A 22,063-nucleotide genomic window follows, 5' to 3' on the forward strand; every position below is an offset into this window, starting at 1 on the left:
GCCTGAACTTGCTTGAAAACTGTTGTTGTAGGAGAATTCAGCATAAGGAAGACAATCCTCCCACTTCATGCCGAAGGAGATCACACAAGCCCTGAGCATATCTTCAAGAATCTGGTTGACACGCTTGACTTGACCGCTAGTTTGAGGATGGAAAGCTGTGCTGAAGCGGATGTTGGTGCCCATGGCCTTCTGAAAAGAATCCCAAAACTTGGAGGTAAAGATGCTGCCACGGTCTGAAGAGATCACTTGTGGAATACCGTGCAAAGAGACAATTCGAGAGGTATAGAGTTCCGCCAATTGAGCTGCAGTGATTGACTCTTTGATAGGCAGAAAGTGAGCCACTTTGGTGAGTTTGTCGATGACAATGAATATAGCATCATTACCACGCTTGGACTTTGGAAACCCAGTCACGAAGTCCATCTCAATGTGGTCAAACTTCCATTCTGGAATGGCAAGAGGTTGGAGGAGACCAGCTGGCCTTTGGTGTTCTGCCTTCACTCTTCTGCAGACATCACACTCATTCACGAATTGAGCAATCTCGCCCTTCATTCGAGTCCACCAATAAGTCTGCTTGAGGTCCTGATACATCTTCGTGCTCCTAGGGTGGATGGAGAGGAGAGAATTGTGAGCCTCGTTCATGATCACTTTACGAAGGTCACCTTTGGGCACAACAATACGGTCCTCGAAGAAGAGAGTGCCCTTGTCATCAAGGCGGTAGCACTTGTACTTGGGTTGACTCTTGGCAATCCCAATCTTTACCTTTTTCACCATAGCATCAAGAAGCTGGGATTGGCGAATCTGGTCTTCCAAGGTAGGAGAGACTTGAAGGTTGGCGAGGAAACCTTGAGGAACAACTTGCAGATTAAGTTTGCGGAAAGCTTCACAAAGCTCGGGTTGATAAGGCTTGAGAATCAGACTGTTGCAATAAGCCTTCCTGCTCAATGCGTCAGCAATCACATTGGCCTTGCCTGGAGTATACTCGATACTCGGATTATACTCTTGAATCATTTCGACCCATCGAGTTTGCCTGAGGTTGAGATTAGGCTGAGTGAAGATGTACTTGAGACTCTTGTGGTCAGTGAAGATGTCCACTTTTCTTCCCAATAAGAGATGTCTCCAAGTCAAAAGAGCATGCACAACTGCCGCCAACTTGAGATCATGAGTGGGGTAGTTCTTCTCATTAGGCTTCAACTGGCGAGAGGTATAAGCAACAACTTTCTTCTCTTGCATCAACACCGCGCCAAGACCTTGGAGAGAGGCATCACAAAAGACCTCGTACGGCTTGGATTCATCAGGCGGAGTCAGAACTGGAGCAGTGATCAATTTATCTTTCAAAGTGTTGAAAGCAATGTCACACTCCGGAGACCAAACGTACTTGACGTGCTTCTGGAGAAGATTTGAGAGAGGCTTCGCGATCTTAGAAAAGTTTTCAACGAATCTTCGGCAATAGCTTGCGAGACCGAGGAAGCTACGGAGTTGCTTCACGTTCTGAGGAGGTTCCCAATTCACAATTGCAGACACCTTCTCAGGATTCACTGCAATGCCCTTGGCAGAGATGATATGACCAAGATAAAGAACCTCATCGAGCCAAAATTCGCACTTGGAGAACTTGGCGTAGAACTTGTGTTCCCTCAGCTTATCGAGTACCAAACGCAAGTGCTTGTCATGATCTTCCTTGTTCTTCGAGAAAACCAGAATGTCGTCGAGATAGACCAAAACAAAGTCATTGGTGTAGGCGTTGAAGATGAAGTTCATCATGCGAGAGAAAGTCGGAGGAGCGTTGACGAGGCCAAAAGACATGACAGTGTATTCATATGAACCATAGCTTGTCCTGAAAGCCGTCTTGGGAATATCTTGCTCACGGATTCGAATCTGATGATAACCCATACGGAGATCAAGCTTGGAGAATACTTGGGCACCTTTAAGTTGTTTGAACAGCTCACTGATGTTGGGAAGTGGATATTTGTTCTTGATGGTCTTCTTGTTCAATGGACGGTAATCGACACAAAGTCGGTCCATTCCATCCTTCTTCTTCACAAAAAGAACACCACAACCCCACGGAGAAGAACTAGGCCGAATGAGACCCATTCTTTCTTGAATATCGAGTTGCTTCTTCAGCTCCTTCAACTCTTCAGGTCTGAGCTTGTAAGGACGCTTGCAAACTGGTTCCGTGCCAGGCTCAAGATCAATTACGAATTCAACCGGCAGGTGCGGAGGCATTCCTAGAAGCTCTTCTGGAAAGACGTCTTGATATTCGCAAACGACTGGAATTTGCGAGATAGCATCCAGTTCACCCTTCTCATTGAGGGAAAACAGACGGATTGTATTATCACGAGCGGCAAAGACAATTACATCCTCAAACGAATGAGTCAATTGAATCTGTCTGGCTGCACAATCAAGATGCGCCCTGTGCTTAGAAAGCCAATCCATTCCGAGAATAAGATCAATATCCGAGTCACCAAGAACCGTAGGAGAAGATAGAAACTTGTAGTCTCCCAAAGTGATAGTAACATCCGGAGCAATGGAGTTAGCATGCATGCGCCTACCGAGAGAGACAACTGCTAATGGACTAGGCAAAATTTGCAAAGCCAAACCATTCTTAGATGAAAACGGTCTTGAGATGAAACAATGCGATGCACCCGTGTCAAAAAGAACTTTTGCAGGAATATCGTTAACTGGAAGGTTACCCATGATGACATCTGACGAGTCCTCTGCCTGAGCTGCATTCATCAAGTTGACCTTGGCGTGCTTGGGGTTATGCTTGACCATAGCTGTACTTGCCGATCTCACAGGAGGAGGAGGAGGAAGACGCCTCTGATTGAGACACTTGTTGGCATAGTGACCCTTCTGTTGGCACTTGTTGCACGTGACCTCTGAAAGCGGACGGTGATACGGAGCACTCGATCTTGGAGCTTGAGACGAAGTCTTGTTCTGAAAGCCAAGGTTGGGTGGGTGGGAAGATCCACTGCCACCTTTGCTCTTCTGCTGATACGGCTGACGGAACGGAGGAGAAGGAAGCCAATACTTCTGCTGCTTGGCCACTTGAGTAGAGGAAGAAGGAGTAGTGTCTCTGACTCGCTTCTTGGAAGCATCACACCTCAGTTGAGCGGCCTCTTGCTTCAGTGCCATGTTGTAGAACTCATCATATCTCAAGGGCTCGAAGAGAACAAGAGCTAGCTGAATTTCTTCTCTGAGACCACCCCTGAACTGGTATATCATGCTCTTCTCATCAGGTACGTCCTTCTTGGCAAAGCGGGCGAGCTTCTGGAACAACTTGTTGTAGTCATAGACAGACAAAGAGCCTTGCTTCAGGTTGCGGAATTCCTCACGCTTGCTTTCAACCACGCTCTGGGAATATGGTGAGCTCTGAAATCTTGACGGAATTCATCCCAAGTGATCACACGTCCACCTCTAGAATCCTTGTACTGCTGGAACCATTCTGCAGCTTGATCTTTGAGTTGGAAGGAAGCGAACTTGACAAAGTCCTCAGGCCTGACGTTACTGCACTCGAAATGCTTGCACAGATCCACGAGCCAATCGTCAGCATCGGTTGCCTCAACACAATTGCTGAAAGTCTTTGGCCCGTTAGCAAGGAACTGGTTGAGTGTAGCAAAGTGATTCTGATTGTTGCCTTGGTTCCCTTGGTTGCCTTGGTTGCGCTCTTGGAGAATTTACATGATCAACTGTGTGTTTGCGTTGGTTGCGCCCATCACAGCTTGCCATGCCTCCGGAGGAGGGGGAGGTGGTGGCGGATCTTGATTCTGATTCTGATTGGTGCTCTTAGCGGGAGCCATCCTGAAGAGGTTGACCACCGTTAGCACATAGACAGATAAATGAAACTGAATCCAACGGAATGAAAATTGCAACATATAGTCTTCACATCCGAACAAAATGTACGAATGCATTCCTCTTGAAATGGTCACATATCCATAAATTGAGAAGCCACGTAGAATTTAGGTAGAGAAATAAATCAACAAGGTATGGATCAAGAATGAATACTCGGTAAGAAATCCCAATCTCAAACCAAATATTCGTGGAAGAAGAACTAGAGCTACAAGAATTCCCACCTATGAAACTCCCGAACCTTTCCGGTTATGCAATCAGGTGTTGGGGATACAGGGGAAGCATAATATCTCACCCAAATCTAGCAAATCCTACATCCAGCTGTATCAATCCTTCAACACATAACCGAGAAAACTTCGGAAACCATCTACCTCAACCTTTGAAAAGCATCCGTTATACAAGTTATGGCGATACTCCCGAACTCCCGCCCCAGTACTGGGTGGCGTCGAGGTTATCTCACCAACGAACTGCATAAAAGAGATTTTCGATGTCGGCGTACTAAACTCAGGTATTCCAGAACTGCAATGATAAAATTATGACGACAACACCTCAGAGCTCAACTCCCCGGGACACTTCCACAAAACCCCTGACCGGAGGCACCAAGACAATGTTCTCGTCATAAAATCATCGGAACGATTCCAAGATACCCGCGTGATCCTAAAAAAAATTTAGTGAAATTTGAGAAGAGAAGAGTCAAAACTCTATGTCAGGATGCCTTACCAGAGCGATGAGGAGACTAGGAAGTAAAAAGAATTCCTAAACTCTTCGATATATAATTCCTAGATGACTCAAAACATTTTTCTAGACACAACTCGGCCGCTAAAAACGATCAAGCAATGGGGCTCCTAAGGTCGGGGAAGGCTCTGATTACCAACTGGTAACACCCTCGATGTGACTATAGCTCCCACGTGTCGAGGCATGACTTAGAGACATAATCACATTGAAGGCATATGTCGCAAGTTAGGCAATCATCACAACATCCCATGTAATATATAGATAATAAAAGGGGAGATAACATAGTTGGCTTACACTCGCCACGTCAATCAAGTACATAAATAACATTACATCATTCAAACACTCATGGCCCGACTACGGCGCCAAAATAAAAGATAACCCAACATGCGACACGGTCCCGATCACCCCCAACTGGGCACCACTACTGATCATCAGGAAAGGAAACATAGTATCGTTGGGAGTCCTCGTCGAACTCCCACTTGAGCTCAAGCGCGTCACCTGGAGCGGAATCATCAGGCCCTGCATCTGGTGTAATAGTAATCTGTGAGCCACAGGGACTCAACAATATCGCACCCTCGCGATCAAGACTATTTAAGCTTATAGGTAAGGCAAGGTAAATATGTGGAGCTGCAGCAAGCGACTAGCAAATATGGTGGCTATCCTATTCGCAAAAGAGAGCGAGAAGAGGAGGCAAAGCGCGAGCGAGAAACTAGAGGGCAACCTGCGCAAGCATTACTCCAACACCGTGTCCACTTCCCGAACTCCGCCGAGAAGAGGCCATCATGGTAACACACTCAGTTGATTCATTTTAATTAAGTTAAGGTTCAAGTTATCTACAACCGGACATTAACAAATTCCCATCTGCCCATAACCGCGGGCATAGCTTTCGAAAGTTCAAATCCTTGCAGGGGAGTCCCAACTTAGCCCATGACAAGCTCTCACGGTCAACGAAGGAATAGACCTCCTCCCGAGACGTTCCGATCAGACTCGGTACCTCGGTTCTTCAAGACACTTCGACAGGTTAAAACAAGACCAACAACACCGCCCGAATGTGCTGACAAATCCCGATAGGAGCTGCACATATCTCGTTCTCAGGGCACACTCAGATTGTCTTAGGTACGGGTAGGCCAGCCCAGAGTTGCCCCTGGTGGCCACCGGCAGCTGACAGGTGGACCAACACTCAGAGGAGCACTGGCCCGGGGGGGTTAAAATAAGATGACCCTTGGGCTCCGGAAACCCAAGGGAAAAAGATGCTAGGTGGCAAATGGTAAAACCAAGGTTGGGCATTGCTGGAAAAGCTTTAATCAAGGTGAACTATCAAGGGGTTCCCATTATAACCCAACCGCGTAAGGAATGCAAAATCCGGGAACATAACACCGATATGACGGAAACTAGGGCGGCAAGAGTGGAACAAAACACTAGGCGAGAGGCCGAGCCTTCCACCCTTTACCAAGTATATAGATGCATTAAGATAACAAGATAATATAATGATATCCCAACAAGTAAATAATGTTCCAACAAGGACCGACCTCCAATCTTCACCTGCAACTAGCAACGATATAAGAGGGGCTGAGCAAAGCGGTAACATAGCCAATCAACGGTTTGCTAGGACATGGTGGGTTAGAGGTTTGACATGGCAATTTAGGAGGCTTGAAAGCAAGTGGTAGGCATCGTAGCATTGGCATAGCAAAAGAGCGAGCATCTAGCAAAGCAAAGATAGTAGTGATTTCAAGGGTATGATCATCTTGCCTGCAAAGTTGTCAGAGTTGACTGGATCCTCGAAAGCAAACTCAACGGGCTCCTCGTTAGCGAACTCGTCTCCCGGTTCTACCCAAACAAGACAAACAAGCAACAAGGACAACAATCAACCAAGTGCAAGGATCAAACAATATGATGTAAGGGTGGTATGCTATGCGGGATGCGATGCGGGATGCATATGCAAGCCTCAACTTGGAAATCCAAGTGTGCCACTGGAAATATGAGATGAAATCGCTTGAAAACGATATAAAGAACGCCGGAATCGGAGTTACGGTTTGGAAATGGCAAGCGATTCAAATATGGCCACGTTCTGCGATTTACAACAAGTAGCCATCTAAATGCAACAAGATGAACATGCTACAGCATCCAAACATGGCACCAAAATACATGGCAGGGATGCATTCATGATGCTTAACAAAAGTCTAGCACTGAGCTACGGCCAATTCATCCATTAACAGGTTCAAACAAGCATGGCAAAAATGCATATGGCAAACAGATTTCAGACTTAGTGAAATTAACACTTGTCTGGAATTTCAGATCAAGTAGCACTCTTCGGAGCAACAAAACTACATGCTACAGGATCTGAACATGGCAAAGTAAAGCATGGCATGGAGCTACTCAAAGAGCTTAACAAAAGTCCCTTAGTGACCTTGAGCCAAAAGGGATCAGAAAATACAATTGCAAGCATGTGAACATGGCAAAAACATAATCAGATCACAGACTTAGTGAAAACTGGAGCATGCTGAAACAGATATCAAGTAGGCATGTTTACGAGCTCGATGCACTCACCACAGAGCAAGCCATGACCATCTAAGCATACACCCATCAATAATACACAAAATAAAATTTAGACATGGCAAGAACAATAGCATAGCATGCACAGATCAACTACAACATCATCGGTAAAATCGCTAACAAGTAGACAATCTGCCCAGATTCACGAAATGACAAAAGTAGAGCTCGATTGGCTAAAGCTAGGGTACTCCATAATTGCAAACAAAGACATGGATGGATAGAGCACTACAAGGTTAACAAAACATCCTTACTGATCATCCTCAAAAGAGGCACGGATCACTAGGAAACAACATGAACATATGGCCATATGATTTAAACAGCTCAAGGACTTAGTGAAAATGCTAAGTCCCTGAAATCAGCATTACCAAGTGCCTCACTTTGCAAGCTTGTGCTAGTCACCACACACATCACAAAAATACATGGGTTGCACCTCTGGAAAGATGGCAAAATCCTTAACAAAACATATGTAGAGCTCATGGGCATATCATGCACACAAAAATCATGGCAAAAATGACAAATATCTAAATGGAGCAGCAGATCTGACAATTATCCCAAGTAGCACTCTACCAACAGCATTTCTGGCATCAAGATGAACTCAAATGAAAATGATGCAATGGAATGAAATGATGTAATCTCTGAGACGAACAATTTGATATGCTATATGCCCAAAACGGAGCTACGGATGCGGAGATATAGCAAGATGAAAAAGGGCATATGGATCTGGGAAAACGGGGACTTAAAAGAAAATTTGGACCTCCAGATCTAGGGTTCGGTGGCACGTGGACCGAGGCGAGTCCGGCGAGGTCGCCGCGGCTCCAGCGAGCCCGATGGAGCGGCGTGGAGGCAGGGGAGGTGTAGATCCGGCCTCCTCCGGCCGGATCCGGCGGTGAGGAGGACGAGGCGGCGCGGGCGCGGTGTCGGCGGAGCGGGGCGGCGCAGTGTCGGCGGCCGGTGGCGAGGCGAACCGCGGCGGCATGGCGGCGCCGGCCGGCGAGGCGAAGGCGGCGAGGCAGCGGCGTCGGGCGGCGGGGCGCAGGAGGCGCGGGGAGGCGGCGACCGGGCCGCGGGGGCCCGCTGCGGGCCGGGCGGGCCGCGACGGTGGGAGGAGGCGGCGGCCACGTGGCGAGTTCTGAGTGGTCGGGCGCGGCGGCGCGGGCGTGTCCGGCGGGTGTGGACACGTCCGGCGGCGGAGGAGATGAAATTTTTAGGGTTTGGGAGAGGGGATCCGCGAATTTAGAGGAGGGGTCTATATATAGGCATAGAGGGAGCTAGGAGAGTCCAAATGAGGTGCGGTTTTCGGCCACGCGATCATGATCGAACGCTCTAGATGATGGAGAGGGTTTTGGTGGGTTTTGGGACAAATTGGAGGGGTGTTGGGCTGCAACACACACGAGGCCTTTTCGGTCCCTCGGTTAACCGTTGGAGTATCAAACGAAGTCCAAATGGTACGAAACTTGACAGGCGGTCTACCGGTCGTAAACCAAGGCCGCTTGGCAAGTCTCGGTCTAATCCGGAAATGTTTAATCCCCACACACGAAAGAAAGGTAGAAATGACCACCGGAGGAGAACGGAGCGCCGGAATGCAAAACGGACAACGGGGAAAATGCTCGAATGCATGAGATGAACACGTATGCAAATGCAATGCACATGATGACATGATATGAGATGCATGACAACGACAACAACACACGGAGACAAAAACCCGAACCCGAGAAAATAAAATAACTTAAGGCCGGAAACGTCAAGAGTTGGAATACATATTGGGAAATTCATATCCGGGGTGTTACAAGGTATTAGCTAATGATTTTTATAAGTCCTTATATCTCTCTGAAGGGGTCAAGAACATGGATGCAGTGCTGCACCATGTGCCGAGGAACGTGACAGCTGAGATGAACTCTAACTTGTGTGCCCCGTACACCAAGGAAGAGGTCAAGATCGCTTTATTTCAGATGTTTCCGACCAAGGCTCCAGGTCTAGACGGGTTTCCTGCTTATTTTTACCAAAGGCACTGGGATATATGTGGGGACGAAGTCAGAAATATAGTGCTCAGAATAGTGAGAGGCAAGGAGAGCCTAGAATCTGTCAACGATACTGATAGTTGAACATTCTTGAGCCTTTGATTTTTGTAATTTCAGTCATGAGTTTAGGAGCTCAAACTTTGAAGCTCACAACTTAGCGAAGCATGCTTTATCTCTCGGAGGTGGCCGCCATGTTTGGTTAGGACATCCCAGGAATTTATCATCTGTCCCTGAGACATAACTATGTCTTAGTCAGCTGAGTTCTAGGTGACTGAGATTAATAAAAGCTTCGTGAGGTTGCCTCAAAAAAAGGTGACCGAGACATAACTATGTCTCAGTCAGCTGAGTTCTAGGCGATCCCATGTTTGAATCTTTGTCCGTTCACCATCTTCGGGTTATTGTCCTCGACATTGTTGATTTTGATGGCACTGAAACAATAAACTTCCTCGATAATGTAAGGACCTTCCCACTTAGAGAGAAGTTTTCCTGCAAAAAATCTTAAACTATTGGCGCGGCTCTAGACTAGCTCTCTCTCTCTCTCTCTCAGTCGGCCGGAGCCCGGAGGTAAAAGAAGGAATAGTGCACACTCGAGTTTTTCCGACAACGAACGCCCGGCTGCACATACAAGCTTTTTTCCTTACCAGAGCACACACTTCACATGGGATACATGGCCAAGTTATAGTCTAGCTAGCTCACACAACACAATCAGCGAACTACGCGCACACACACTCACCTGGCGACCCTGCCGCTCGTGCATGGGGCCATGCAATTCCTCCATGAGACCCAACATCCACGCCTCGCGCGAACCAATCTGTGGTTGGATGGTTAGAGGAACTTTGGTATTCCCAGCCCATCAGGGTTCAAATTTTGGTGCTCACATTTATTCCTGGATTTATATCAGGATTTCTGGCGAAGCGCATTCAGTGGGAGGAGACGTTCTCGTCAACGACGAGGCGCCTACAGTGACTTCGTAAATCTCAAGATGATATGCCGGCTTAGTCTTTCGGAGGTGCTCATAGGGGTAGGGTGTGTGTGTGTGCATTCATAGGGGTGAGTGTATGTGCGTGTATATGAGCGCTTGTGTCTGTACTGATGTTCAAAAAAAACATCCATGCCTCACGCTGTGCTGCATGCAAGCGCTGAACTGCACGGCCTCGCGCACGAGCACAAACGCGCTAGAGGCGGGCAGCCCAACGGCTCGAGCACACGCTATTGCCTAACAACCTAACTTTTGCCATTAGCGTGCACACACACATACTACGCAACACACGCACACACGCCATGATTCCACTGTGTCCCGCATGTCTCGCGCGCACCCGACGCGTGCGACAAGCCCGACCGCATCAGTGCGTCCCGTGCGCACCCGACGTGCCCGACTGCACCAAGCCGTGGCTTATTCCAACACACACACCCTAAGCCACGGCCTAGAGGAGTCCGTCATCGTCGACGTTGGCGTCGGTCACGAGAGCCTGCTCTGCCGCTGGTCCTTTCCGCAGCTGTGGGCACTCGCGCCGGAAGTGCCCGTGCTCCCCGCATTTGTAGCAACATCCATGGCGCTTCCCTCCATTGCCCGACGCTCTGCTTGACGCGCCGTCATTGTCGTGGTCGCTGAAGCCTCGTCCACCTTGCTGTCGCTCCCGAGCCACCCACTATGCCGCCATCATCATTAGTTGCCCGTCCGCGCGCTCGCCGCCGGCCTGCATGCGCCGCCGCGTCCGCTCCTCGAACGGCTTCAGCCGTTCGAGCGCCTCCTCGAACGCCATATTCTCCATGTTGCAGAATTGCTCGATTCCGGCCACCGCGGCGTACATGCGGTCCGGCACGGTGTCGAGCAGCTTCTTTATCATGGCCGCATGGTCAAGCGTCGAGACGAGCAATCTTTCTACCTCTTTTAGCACTGCGTTGGTTTTCCCCGAAGAGGAAGGGATGATGCAGCAAAGTAGCGTAAGTATTTCCCTCAGTTTTTGAAAACCAAGGTATCAATCCAGTAGGAGGCTACGCGCGAGTCCCTCGCACCTGAACAAAACAAATAAATCCTCGCAACCAACGCAAATAGGGGTTGTCAATCCCTATAGGGCCACTTACGAGAGTGAGATCTGATAGATATGATAAGATAATATTTTTGGTATTTTTATGATAAAGATTCAAAGTAAAATAAAGGCAAAGTAAATAGCAAAGTAAATAACTAAGTAGTAGGAGATTGATATGATAAATATAGACCTGGGGGACATAGGTTTCACTAGTGGCTTCTCTCGAGAGCATAAGTATTCTACGGTGGGTGAACAAATTACTGTTGAGCAATTGACAGAATTGAGCATAGTTATGAGAATATCTAGGTATGATCATGTATATAGGCATCAAATCCGAGACAAGTAGACTGACTCATGCCTGCATCTACTACTATTACTCCACTCATCGACCGCTATCCAGCATGCATCTAGAGTATTAAGTTCAAAACAGAGTAACGCCTTAAGCAAGATGACATGATGTAGAGGGATAGACTCATGCAATATGAAGAAAACCCCATCTTGTTATCCTCGATGGCAACAATACAATACGTGCCTTGCTGCCCTTACTGACACCGGAAAAGGACACCGCAAGATTGAACCCAAAGCTAAGCAGTTCTCCCATTGCAAGAAAGATCAATCTAGTAGGCCAAACCAAACTGATAATTCGAAGAGACTTGCAAAGATAACCAATCATACATAAAAGAACTCAGAGAAGATTCAAATATTATTCATAGATAAACTTGATCATAAACCCACAATTCATCGGTCTCAACAAACACACCGCAAAAAGGAGATTACATCGAATAGATCTCCACAAGAGAGGGGGTGAACATTGTATTGAGATCCAAAAAGAGAGAAGAAGCCATCTAGCTACTAACTATGGACCCGTAGGTCTGAAGTAAACTACTCACACTTCATCGGAGAGGCTATGGTGTTGATGTAGAAGCCCTCCGTGATCGATGCCCCCTCCGGCGGAGCTCCGGAACAGGCCCCAAGATGGGATCTCGTGGATACAGAAAGTTACAGCGGTGGAATTAGGGTTTTGTCTCCGTATCTGATCGTTTGGGGGTACGTGGATATATATAGGAGGAAGAAGTACGTCGGTGGAGCAACAGGGGGCCCACGAGGGTGGGGGCGTGCCTGGTAGGGTAGGGCGCAACCCCCTACCTCGTGGCCTCCTGTTACGTGCCTTGACATAGGGTCCAAGTCTCCTAAGTTGTATTCGATGAGAAAATCACGTTCCCGAAGGTTTCATTCCGTTTGGACTCCGTTTGATATTCCTTTTCTTCGAAACCCTAAAACAGGCAAAAAAACAGCAATTCTGGGCTGGGCCACCAGTTAATAGGTTAGTCCCAAAAATAATATAAAAGTGGATAATAAAGCCCAATAATGTCCAAAACAGTAGATAATATAGCATGGAGCAATCAAAAATTATAGATACTTTGGAGACGTATCAAGCATCCCCAAACTTAATTCCTGCTCGTCCTCGAGTAGGTAAATGATAAAAACAGAATTTTTGATGAGAAGTGCTACTTGGCATAATTTTAATGTAATTCTTCTTAATTGTGGTATGAATATTCAGATCCGAAAGACTCAAGACAAAAGTTCATATTGACATGAAAATAATAATACTTCAAGCATACTAACAAAGCAATTATTTCTTCTCAAAATAACATGGCTAAAGAAAGTTATCCCTACAAAATCATATAGTCTGGCTATGCTCTATCTTCACCACACAAAATATTTAAATCATGCACAACCCCGATGACAAGCCAAGCAATTGTTTCATACTTTTGACATTCTCAAAAAAATTTCAATCTTCACGCAATACATGAGCGTGAGCCATGGATATAGCACTATAGGTGGAATAGTGTGGTGGTTGTGGAGAAGACAAAAAGGAGAAGATAGTCTCACATCAACTAGGCGTATCAACGGGCTATGGAGATGCCCATCAATAGATATCAATGTGAGTGAGTAGGGATTGCCATGCAACGGATGCACTAGAGCTATGAGTATATGAAAGCTCAAAAAGAAACTAAGTGGGTGTGCATCCAACTTGCTTGCTCATGAAGGCCTAGGGCAATTTGAGGAAGCCCATCATTGCAATATACAAGCCAAGTTCTATAATGAAAAATTCCCACTAGTATATGAAAGTGATAACATGAGAGACTCTCTACTATGAAGATCATGGTGCTACTTTGAAGCACAAGTGTGGTAAAAGGATAGTAACATTGTCCCTTCTCTCTTTTTCTCTCATTTTTTTATTTGGGCCTTTTCTCTTTTTTTATGGCCTCTTTTCTTTTTTTTATTTGGGCTTCTTTGGCCTCTTTTATTTATTTTTCATCCGGAGTCTCATCCCGACTTGTGGGGGAATCATAGTCTCCATCATCATTTCCTCACTTGGGACAATGCTCTAATAATGATGATCATCACACTTTTATTTTTCTTACAACTCAACAATTACAACTCGATACTTAGAACAAAATATGACTCTATATGAATGCCTCCGGCGGTGTATCGGGATATGCCATGATGCATGAGTGACAAGTATGAAAGAATTATGAACGGTGGCTTTGCCACAGATACTATGTCAACTACATGATCATGCTAAGCAATATGACAATGATGGAGTGTGTCATAAACGGAACGGTGAAAATTTGCATGGCAATATATCTCGGAATGGCTATGGAAATGCCATAATAGGTAGGTATGGTGGCTGTTTTGAGGAAGGCATATGGTGGGTGTATGATACCGGCGAAAGGTGCGCGGTATTAGAGAGGCTAGCAAAGGTGGAAGGGTGAGAGTACGTATAATACATGGACTCAACATTAGTCATAAAGAACTCATATACTTATTGCAAAAATCTACAAGTTATTAAAGCAAAGTATTACGCGCATGCTCCTAGGGGGATAGATTGGTAGGAAAAGACCATCGCTCATCCCCGACCGCCACTCATAAGGAAGGCAATCAAAAAATAAATCACGCTCCGACTTCATCACATAACGGTTCACCATATGTGCATGCTATGGGCATCACAAGCTTCAACACAAGTATTTCTAAAATTCACAACTACTCAACTAGCATGACTTTAATATCACCATCTCCATATCTCAAAACAATTATCAAGTATCAAACTTATGATAGTATTCAACACACTCATAAGCGAGTTTTATTATTAATCTTGCATACCAAGCATATTAGGATTTTAAGCAAATTACCATGCTATTAAGACTCTCAAAATAATCTAAGTGAAGCATGAGAGATCAATAGTTTCTATAAAACAAATCCACCACCGTGCTCTAAAAGATATAAGTGAAGCACTAGAGAAAAATTATATAACTCAAAAGATATAAGCGAAGCACATAGAGTATTCTAACAAATTCCAAATCATATATGGCTCTCTCAAAAGGTGTGTACAGCAAGGATGATTGTGGTAAACTAACAAGAAAAGACTCAAATCATACAAGACGCTCCAAGCAAAACACATATCATGTGGTAAATAAAAATATAGCTCCAAGTAAAGTTATCGATAGAAGTAGACGAAAGAGGGGATGCCTTCCAGGGCATCCCAAAGCTTTGGCTTTTAGGTGTCCTTAGATTATCTTGGGGGTTTCATGGGCATCCCCAAGCTTAGGCTCTTGCCACTCCTTGTTCCATAATCCATTAAATTTTTACCCAAAACTTGAAAACTTCACAACACAAAACTTAAAGTAGAAAATCTCGTGAGCTCCGTTAGCGAAAGAGAATAAATGATCACTTCAAGGTACTGTAATTAACTCATTCTTTATTTATATGGGTGTTATACCTACTGTATTCCAACTTCTCTATGGTTTATAAACTACTTTACTAGCCATAGATTCATCAAAATAAGCAAACAACACACGAAAAACAGAATCTGTCAAAAACAGAACAGTCTGTAGTTATCTGTAGCTAGCGCAAGATCTGGAACCCCAAAAATTCTAAAATAAATTGATGGAAGTGTATAATTTATCTATTAATCACCTGCAAAAATAATTAACTAAATAGCACTCTCCAAATAAAAATGACAGCAGTTCTCGTGAGCGCTAAAGTTTCTGTTTTTTACAGCAAGTTCAACAAGACTTCCCCCAAGTCTTCCCAACGGTTCTACTTGGCACAAATACTAATTAAACAAAAAAAACACAACCAAAACAGAGTCTAGATAATTTATTTATTACTAAACAGGAGCAAACAGCAAGGAATAAAAATAAAATTGGGTTGCCTCCCAACAAGCGCTATCGTTTAACGCCCCTAGCTAGGCATAACAAGCAAGAATAGATCTAGGTATTGCCATCTTTGGTAGGAAAGTGTTCAGTGCCTTTCCTTAATGGAAATTGGAATCTAATATTTCCTTCCTTCATATCAATAATTGCAACAATCGTTCTAAGGAAAAGTCTACCAAGAATAATAGGACATGAAGGATTGCAATCTATGTCAAGAACGATAAAATCTACGGGCACATAATTCCTATTTGCAACAATAAGAACATCATTAATTATTCCCATAGGTTTCTTAATAGTGGAATCCGCAAGGTGCAAGTTTAGAGAGAAATCATAAAAATCACGGAAACCTAACAAATCACACAAAGTCTTTGGAATTGTGGAAACACTAGCACCCAAATCACATAAAGCATAGCACTCATGATCTTTAATTTTAATTTTAATAGTTGGTTCTCACTCATCATAAAGTTTTCTAGGGATAGAAACTTCTAATTCAAAATTTTCTTCATAAGATTGCATCAAGGCATCAACGATATGTTTAGTAAACGCTTTATTTTGACTATAAGTGTGAGGAGAATTTAGCACGGATTGCAACAAGGAAAATCAATCAAAAGCAATTTTCATAGTTAAATTCCTTTAAATCCATAATAGTGGGTTTAGCAACATCTAGGGTTTTAATTTCTTCAATCTCACTTTTATCAAATTTAGCATCAAGATCAAAAGATTCAGAATTCTTGGAACGCCTTCTAGGTAAAGGTGGATCATATTCAGTCCCATCATTATCAAGATTCATATTGCAAAACAAAGATTTAATAGGGCACACATTAATAACTTTTAGATCTTCATCATTATTTTCATAGGAACTAGAATAACACGCTTTTATAAAGGCATCTTTCTTAGCTCGCATCCTAGCGGTTCTTTCTTTGCACTCATCAATGGAAATTCTCATGGCTTTGAGAGACTCATTGATATCATGCTTAGGTGGAATAGATCTAAGTTTCAAAGAATCAACATCAAGAGAAATTCTATCAACGTTCCTAGCCAAATCATCAATCTTAAGCAATTTTTCTTCAATCATAGCATTAAAATTCTTTTGCGAAGTAATAAATTATTTAATATTAGAATCAAAATCAGAGGGAATCTTGTTATAATTTCCATAAGAATTGTTGTAGGAATTACCATAATTATTAGAGGGATTACTAGGATAAGGCCTAGGATTGAAATTTCCTCTATACGCGTTGTTACCAAAATTGTTCCTACTAACAAAATTCACATCCATAGATTCATTATTATTCTCAATCAAAGTAGACAAGGGCATATCATTAGGATCAGAAGAAACACTCTTATTAGCAAATAATTTCATAAGTTCATCCATCTTTCCACTCAAAACATTAATTTCTTCTATCGCATGCACCTTTTTATTAGTAGATCTTTCAGTATGACATTGAGAATAATTAACCATAATATTATCTAGGAGTTTAGTAGCTTCTCCTAAAGTGATTTCCATAAAAGTGCCTCATGCGGCCGAATCTAAAAGATTTCTAGAAGCAAAATTCAATCCGGCATAAAAATTTTGTATAATCATCCACAAATTTAAACCATGAGTAGGGCAATTACGTATCATTAATTTCATTCTCTTCCAAGCTTGTGCAACATGTTCATGATCAAGTTGCTTGAAATTCATAATATCGTTTCTAAGAGAGATGATCTTAGTGGGAGGAAAATACTTAGAGATAAAAGCATCTTTGCACTTATTCCATGAATCAATACTATTTTTAGGCAAAGACGAAAACCAAGCTTTAGCACGATCTCTAAGCGAAAAAGGAAATAGCTTCAATTTAACAATATCATTATCCACATCTTTCTTATTTTGCATGTCACACAAATCAACGAAGCTATTTAGATGGGTGGCGGCATCTTCACTAGGAAGGCCGGAGAACGGATCTTTCATAACAAGATTTAGCAAAGCAGCATTAATTTCACAAGATTCAGCATCGGTGAGAGGAGCAATCGGAGTGCTAATAAAATCATTGTTGTTGGTATTGGTGAAGTCACACAATTTAGTATTATCTTGAGCCATCGTGACAAGCAAGCTAACCAACACACAAGCAAACAAAAAGCAAGCGGGCAAAAAGAGGCAAATAGAGAGGGAGGATAGAGAGAGAGGGCGAATAAAACGGTAAGGGTGAAGTGGGGGAGAGAAAAATGAGAGGAAAATGGCAAATAATGTAATGCGGGAGATAAGGGTATGTGATGGGTACTTGGTATGTTGACTTTTGCGTAGACTTCCCCGACAACGGCGCCAGAAATCCTTCTTGCTACCTCTTTTAGCACTGCGTTGGTTTTCCCCGAATAGGAAGGGAGGATGCAGCAAAGTAGCGTAAGTATTTCCCTCAGTTTTTGAGAAACAAGGTATCAATCCAGTAGGAGGCTACGCGCGAGTCCCTCGCACCTGAACAAAACAAATAAATCCTCGCAACCAACGCAAATAGGGGTTGTCAATCCCTATAGGGCCACTTACGAGAGTGAGATCTGATAGATATGATAAGATAATATTTTTGGTATTTTTATGATAAAGATTCAAAGTAAAATAAAGGCAAAGTAAATAACTAAGTAGTAGGAGATTGATATGATAAAGATAGACCCGGGGGCCATAGGTTTCACTAGTGGTTTCTCTCGAGAGCATAAGTATTCTACGGTGGGTGAACAAATTACTGTTGAGCAATTGACAGAATTGAGCATAGTTATGAGAATATCTAGGTATGATCATGTATATAGGCATCACATCCGAGACAAGTAGACCGACTCATGCCTGCATCTACTACTATTACTCCACTCATCGACCGCTATCCAGCATGCATAAGTTAAAAACAGAGTAACGCCTTAAGCAAGATGACATGATGTAGAGGGATAGACTCATGCAATATGAAGAAAACCCCATCTTGTTATCCTCGATGGCAACAATACAATACGTGCCTTGCTGCCCTTACTGACACCGGGAAAGGACACCGCAATATTGAACCCAAAGTTAAGCACTTCTCCCATTGCAAGAAAGATCAATCTAGTAGGCCAAACCAAACTGATAATTCGAAGAGACTTGCAAAGATAACCAATCATACATAAAAGAACTCAGAGAAGATTCAAATATTATTCATAGATAAACTTGATCATAAACCCACAATTCATCGGTCTCAACAAACACACCGCAAAAAGGAGATTACATCGAATAGATCTCCACAAGAGAGGGGGAGAACATTGTATTGAGATCCAAAAAGAGAGAAGAAGCCATCTAGCTACTAACTATGGACCCGTAGGTCTGAAGTAAACTACTCACACTTCATCGGAGAGGCTATGGTGTTGATGTAGAAGCCCTCCGTGATCGATGCCCCCTCCGGCGGAGCTCCGGAACAGGCCCCAAGATGGGATCTCGTGGATACAGAAAGTTACAGCGGTGGAATTAGGGTTTTGTCTCCGTATCTGATCGTTTGGGGGTACGTGGATATATATAGGAGGAAGAAGTACGTCGGTGGAGCAACAGGGGGCCCACGAGGGTGGGGGCGTGCCTGGTAGGGTAGGGCGCAACCCCCTACCTCGTGGCCTCCTGTTACGTGCCTTGACATAGGGTCCAAGTCTCCTAAGTTGTATTCGATGAGAAAATCACGTTCCCGAAGGTTTCATTCCGTTTGGACTCCGTTTGATATTCCTTTTCTTCGAAACCCTAAAACAGGCAAAAAAACAACAATTCTGGGCTGGGCCTCCAGTTAATAGGTTAGTCCCAAAAATAATATAAAAGTGGATAATAAAGCCCAATAATGTCCAAAACAGTAGATAATATAGCATGGAGCAATCAAAAATTATAGATACGTTGGAGACGTATCAAGCACCGCGTACCTCGCCGCCATGCCGCTGACCTTCCCGGCGTGGTCGTCCAGCTTGTCACCGTCGTCCATCCGCAGGCGATTGAACTCGCCACGCAGCGTCCCGAGCCTCACCGCCCGCACCCGATCGACACCGACGAAGCGAACCTTGAGGGAGTCCCATACCTCCTTCGCGGTTGGCTTCGTCACCACCTGCATCAGCAAGTCCTCCGGCAGCACGCCCAGCATCACCGCCCGCACCGTCTTGCTCTTCCCAGCATCTACCGCCGCGCCCTCAGCTGGAGCCACCGCACTCCACAGCCCCTGGGCATCAAGGATAGCCTCTGCCTTGATCGCCCAGGCGGTGTAGTTCATCGTCGTCAGCGGCGGCAATTGCAACGGCATCGCCCCGCCACCACCTCCATGAGGGACGAGCGACATGGCCGCTGGCAGGATCGCACCGAAGCTCTGTATACCAATTGTTGGTGCAACCCTAGACTAGCTCTCTCTTTCTCTTAGTCGGCCGGAGCCCGGAGGTAAAAGAAGGAACAATGCACACTGGAGTTTTTCCGGCAACGAACGTCCGGCTGCACATACAACATTTTTTCCTTTCCAGATCACACACTTTACACGGGATACATGGCCAAGTTATAGTCTAGCTAGCTCACACAATGCACTCAGCGAACTACGCGTGCACACACTCACCCGGTGACCTGGCTGCTCGTGCATGGGGCCATGCAATTCCTCCACGAGACCCAACCTCCACGCCTCGCGCTGTGCTGCATGCACGCGCTGAACTGCACGCCCTCGCACACGAGACGCACAAACGCGCAGGACGCGGGCAGCCCAACAACTTGAGCGCGCACACACGCTACTGCCTCAACGGCGTAGCCAGGAATGGCCGACGCCCCAGGCCAAAATGAAGGGCCAATTTTTTTCTTAAAAAGTACCACAATTCTAAGGCATGCCAAAAGTAACACTCATTTGCAACTGATAAGAATCTGGAGATAATATTTAATAGTGCTTCATCTGATAATGTAACACATAACAAAAAAACAGTATAAAGGATAAATAATACAAAAGAGGGTACCAAATCAAAAGGCTGTTTGATTTTAGCTTCCCGCGATTACATCTTCAATAGTAACAGATGATTCACCTTCAACTATATTCAAGTCGGTGCATAAAAAGCAAGTAAAAAATTGCTACTGGATACAAAATATGAAACATTAACTCTAGGACGAGGTAAAATGCCTTTGCGTGCGTGATAACCCTAAAATCGCTCAATGATCTTTGACACTTCAATACTAACAAATACATCCCGCTCAATGTAACATACCATTCTGTGATTCAACCAATCATCACCCATCCTGTTCCTCAAGTCAGTCTTGATAATGCTCATTGCCGAGAAGGCCCTTTCCATTGTTGCAGTTGCAACAGGTAATATTAATACTAACTCAACAAGGCAGTAAACCAACAGAAATGTTGTGTGCATATTACTCAAAACCATCTTCATGGCAAGATGACCAAGGTCATTACAATTCATCAAATGTGGATCAACTCTTGCTTCATGAATGAACGAGTCCAATTGATTTCTAAGGACAAAACTAACTTCATATGCAAAGAAGTCAGCATCATACATACTAGCAAGGTCAACAAGCTTGTCTTCATCATAATTGGCAAAAGAATTCTTCGGATCAAGAAAAGCAATGCATCTTAACAATTAAGTAGATCTTTCAGTAAAGCAGTTGTTTAATTCCACAATAATTTGATCATGCACCACATTGAATATTTCATTTCTGAAATGATGGTGGTAAGTTACCAATTGGCCACCCCAAGTTCTTGAACGACCATTAACAGTTCTTGTATCTTCCATATTTGGCACTACAATATTGTACTTGAGACAGAAGTTAGTTACCTCCTGGAAGAGCTCATCCTAATCATTCTGCCTTATCTCTTGCATTTTTTCCATTGTGGTTTTAATCAATCCCACGGCACGAAGAATATGCAGTTTTTTCTGTTGCAAGCACTGCTATAGATCATTAGTCTTGCCCAATAATCTAATCATAAGATGCAATATGAGAAAAAATTCAAATGTTTCCATGTGCTTTATCAACCCACTAGCAGAGGTTCTTTGTGCAACATTATCAACATCATTGTACAAATTTTCTAATACCTTCAGAACTGGTTTCCGCATATAAATAAGTCGACACAAGGTCCTATGATGTGACCCCCACCATGTATCACCGGGTCTTGCAAGGTTAGTTAATTGGTTTTTTCCTTTCCCCCCAGGAAGTTCCCCGGCTTCCACTTGGTGCACAAATTCATCATGTTGCTCTTTGGATAACTGGTCATGTCTTTTACATGAAGCATTAACAATGTTGACAACCATGCTAGTGTATCAAAAAAATCTCTTACTGATGAACAACACTTTGCAAGAGCAACAACAACTAATTGCAATTGATGGGCAAAGCAGTGTATATAATGAGCATACGGATTTTCCTCCAAGATCAATATTTGCAAACCACGAAATTCCCCTCTCATATTTGAAGCCCCATCATAACCTTGCCCTCTCAAATTAGACATAGACAAGCCCTGAGTAGCAAATATACCATCCAAAACTACCTTGAGTGAAGTTGCCCGCGTGTCAGGAACATGCTTGATTGCAATAAACCTCTCAATCACCTCCCCTCGGCTGCTAAGATGCCTACATAAGACACAATTGCATGATTCGTATATAATAACTTTGAGAAAATATATGCACAACAAGACACACATACAATACACACGACGACACTGACCTCAAACACATA

At 44.2% G+C, this 22,063-nt stretch overlaps 1 protein-coding gene and 1 pseudogene across 1 annotated transcript; both read right to left on the reverse strand.

Moving 5' to 3' along the window:
* Positions 1-10,798: 10,798 nt before the first annotated feature.
* LOC147990862 (uncharacterized) lies at positions 10,799-19,741 on the reverse strand. The gene is made up of 2 exons (XM_087518656.1): positions 19,281-19,741; positions 10,799-11,035 (listed from the first exon to the last, which is right to left on the reverse strand). Exons 1-2 carry the CDS (start codon positions 19,692-19,694, stop codon positions 10,799-10,801), a joined length of 651 nt encoding a protein of 216 aa, XP_087374782.1. The 5' UTR covers positions 19,695-19,741.
* A 680-nt stretch (positions 19,742-20,421) lies between these two features.
* LOC147990863 (uncharacterized) lies at positions 20,422-21,642 on the reverse strand (annotated as a pseudogene).
* Positions 21,643-22,063: the final 421 nt, after the last annotated feature.

Source organism: Triticum urartu, chromosome 1A (genome assembly GCF_056163025.1).
Source record: "Triticum urartu cultivar PI428250 chromosome 1A, HENAU_Tu73, whole genome shotgun sequence".
NCBI lineage: Eukaryota > Viridiplantae > Streptophyta > Magnoliopsida > Poales > Poaceae > Triticum > Triticum urartu.

Excerpts from the sequence above, each read along its gene's own strand:
- LOC147990862 (XM_087518656.1), bottom strand. The coding sequence starts at position 19,694 with ATGTCGCTCGTCCCTCATGGAGGTGGTGGCGGGGCGATGCCGTTGCAA. Across the intron at positions 11,036-19,280 it reads GCATGGCGGCGAGGTACGCG|GTAGAAAGATTGCTCGTCTC; the intron begins GTGCTTGATACG and ends GTGCTAAAAGAG.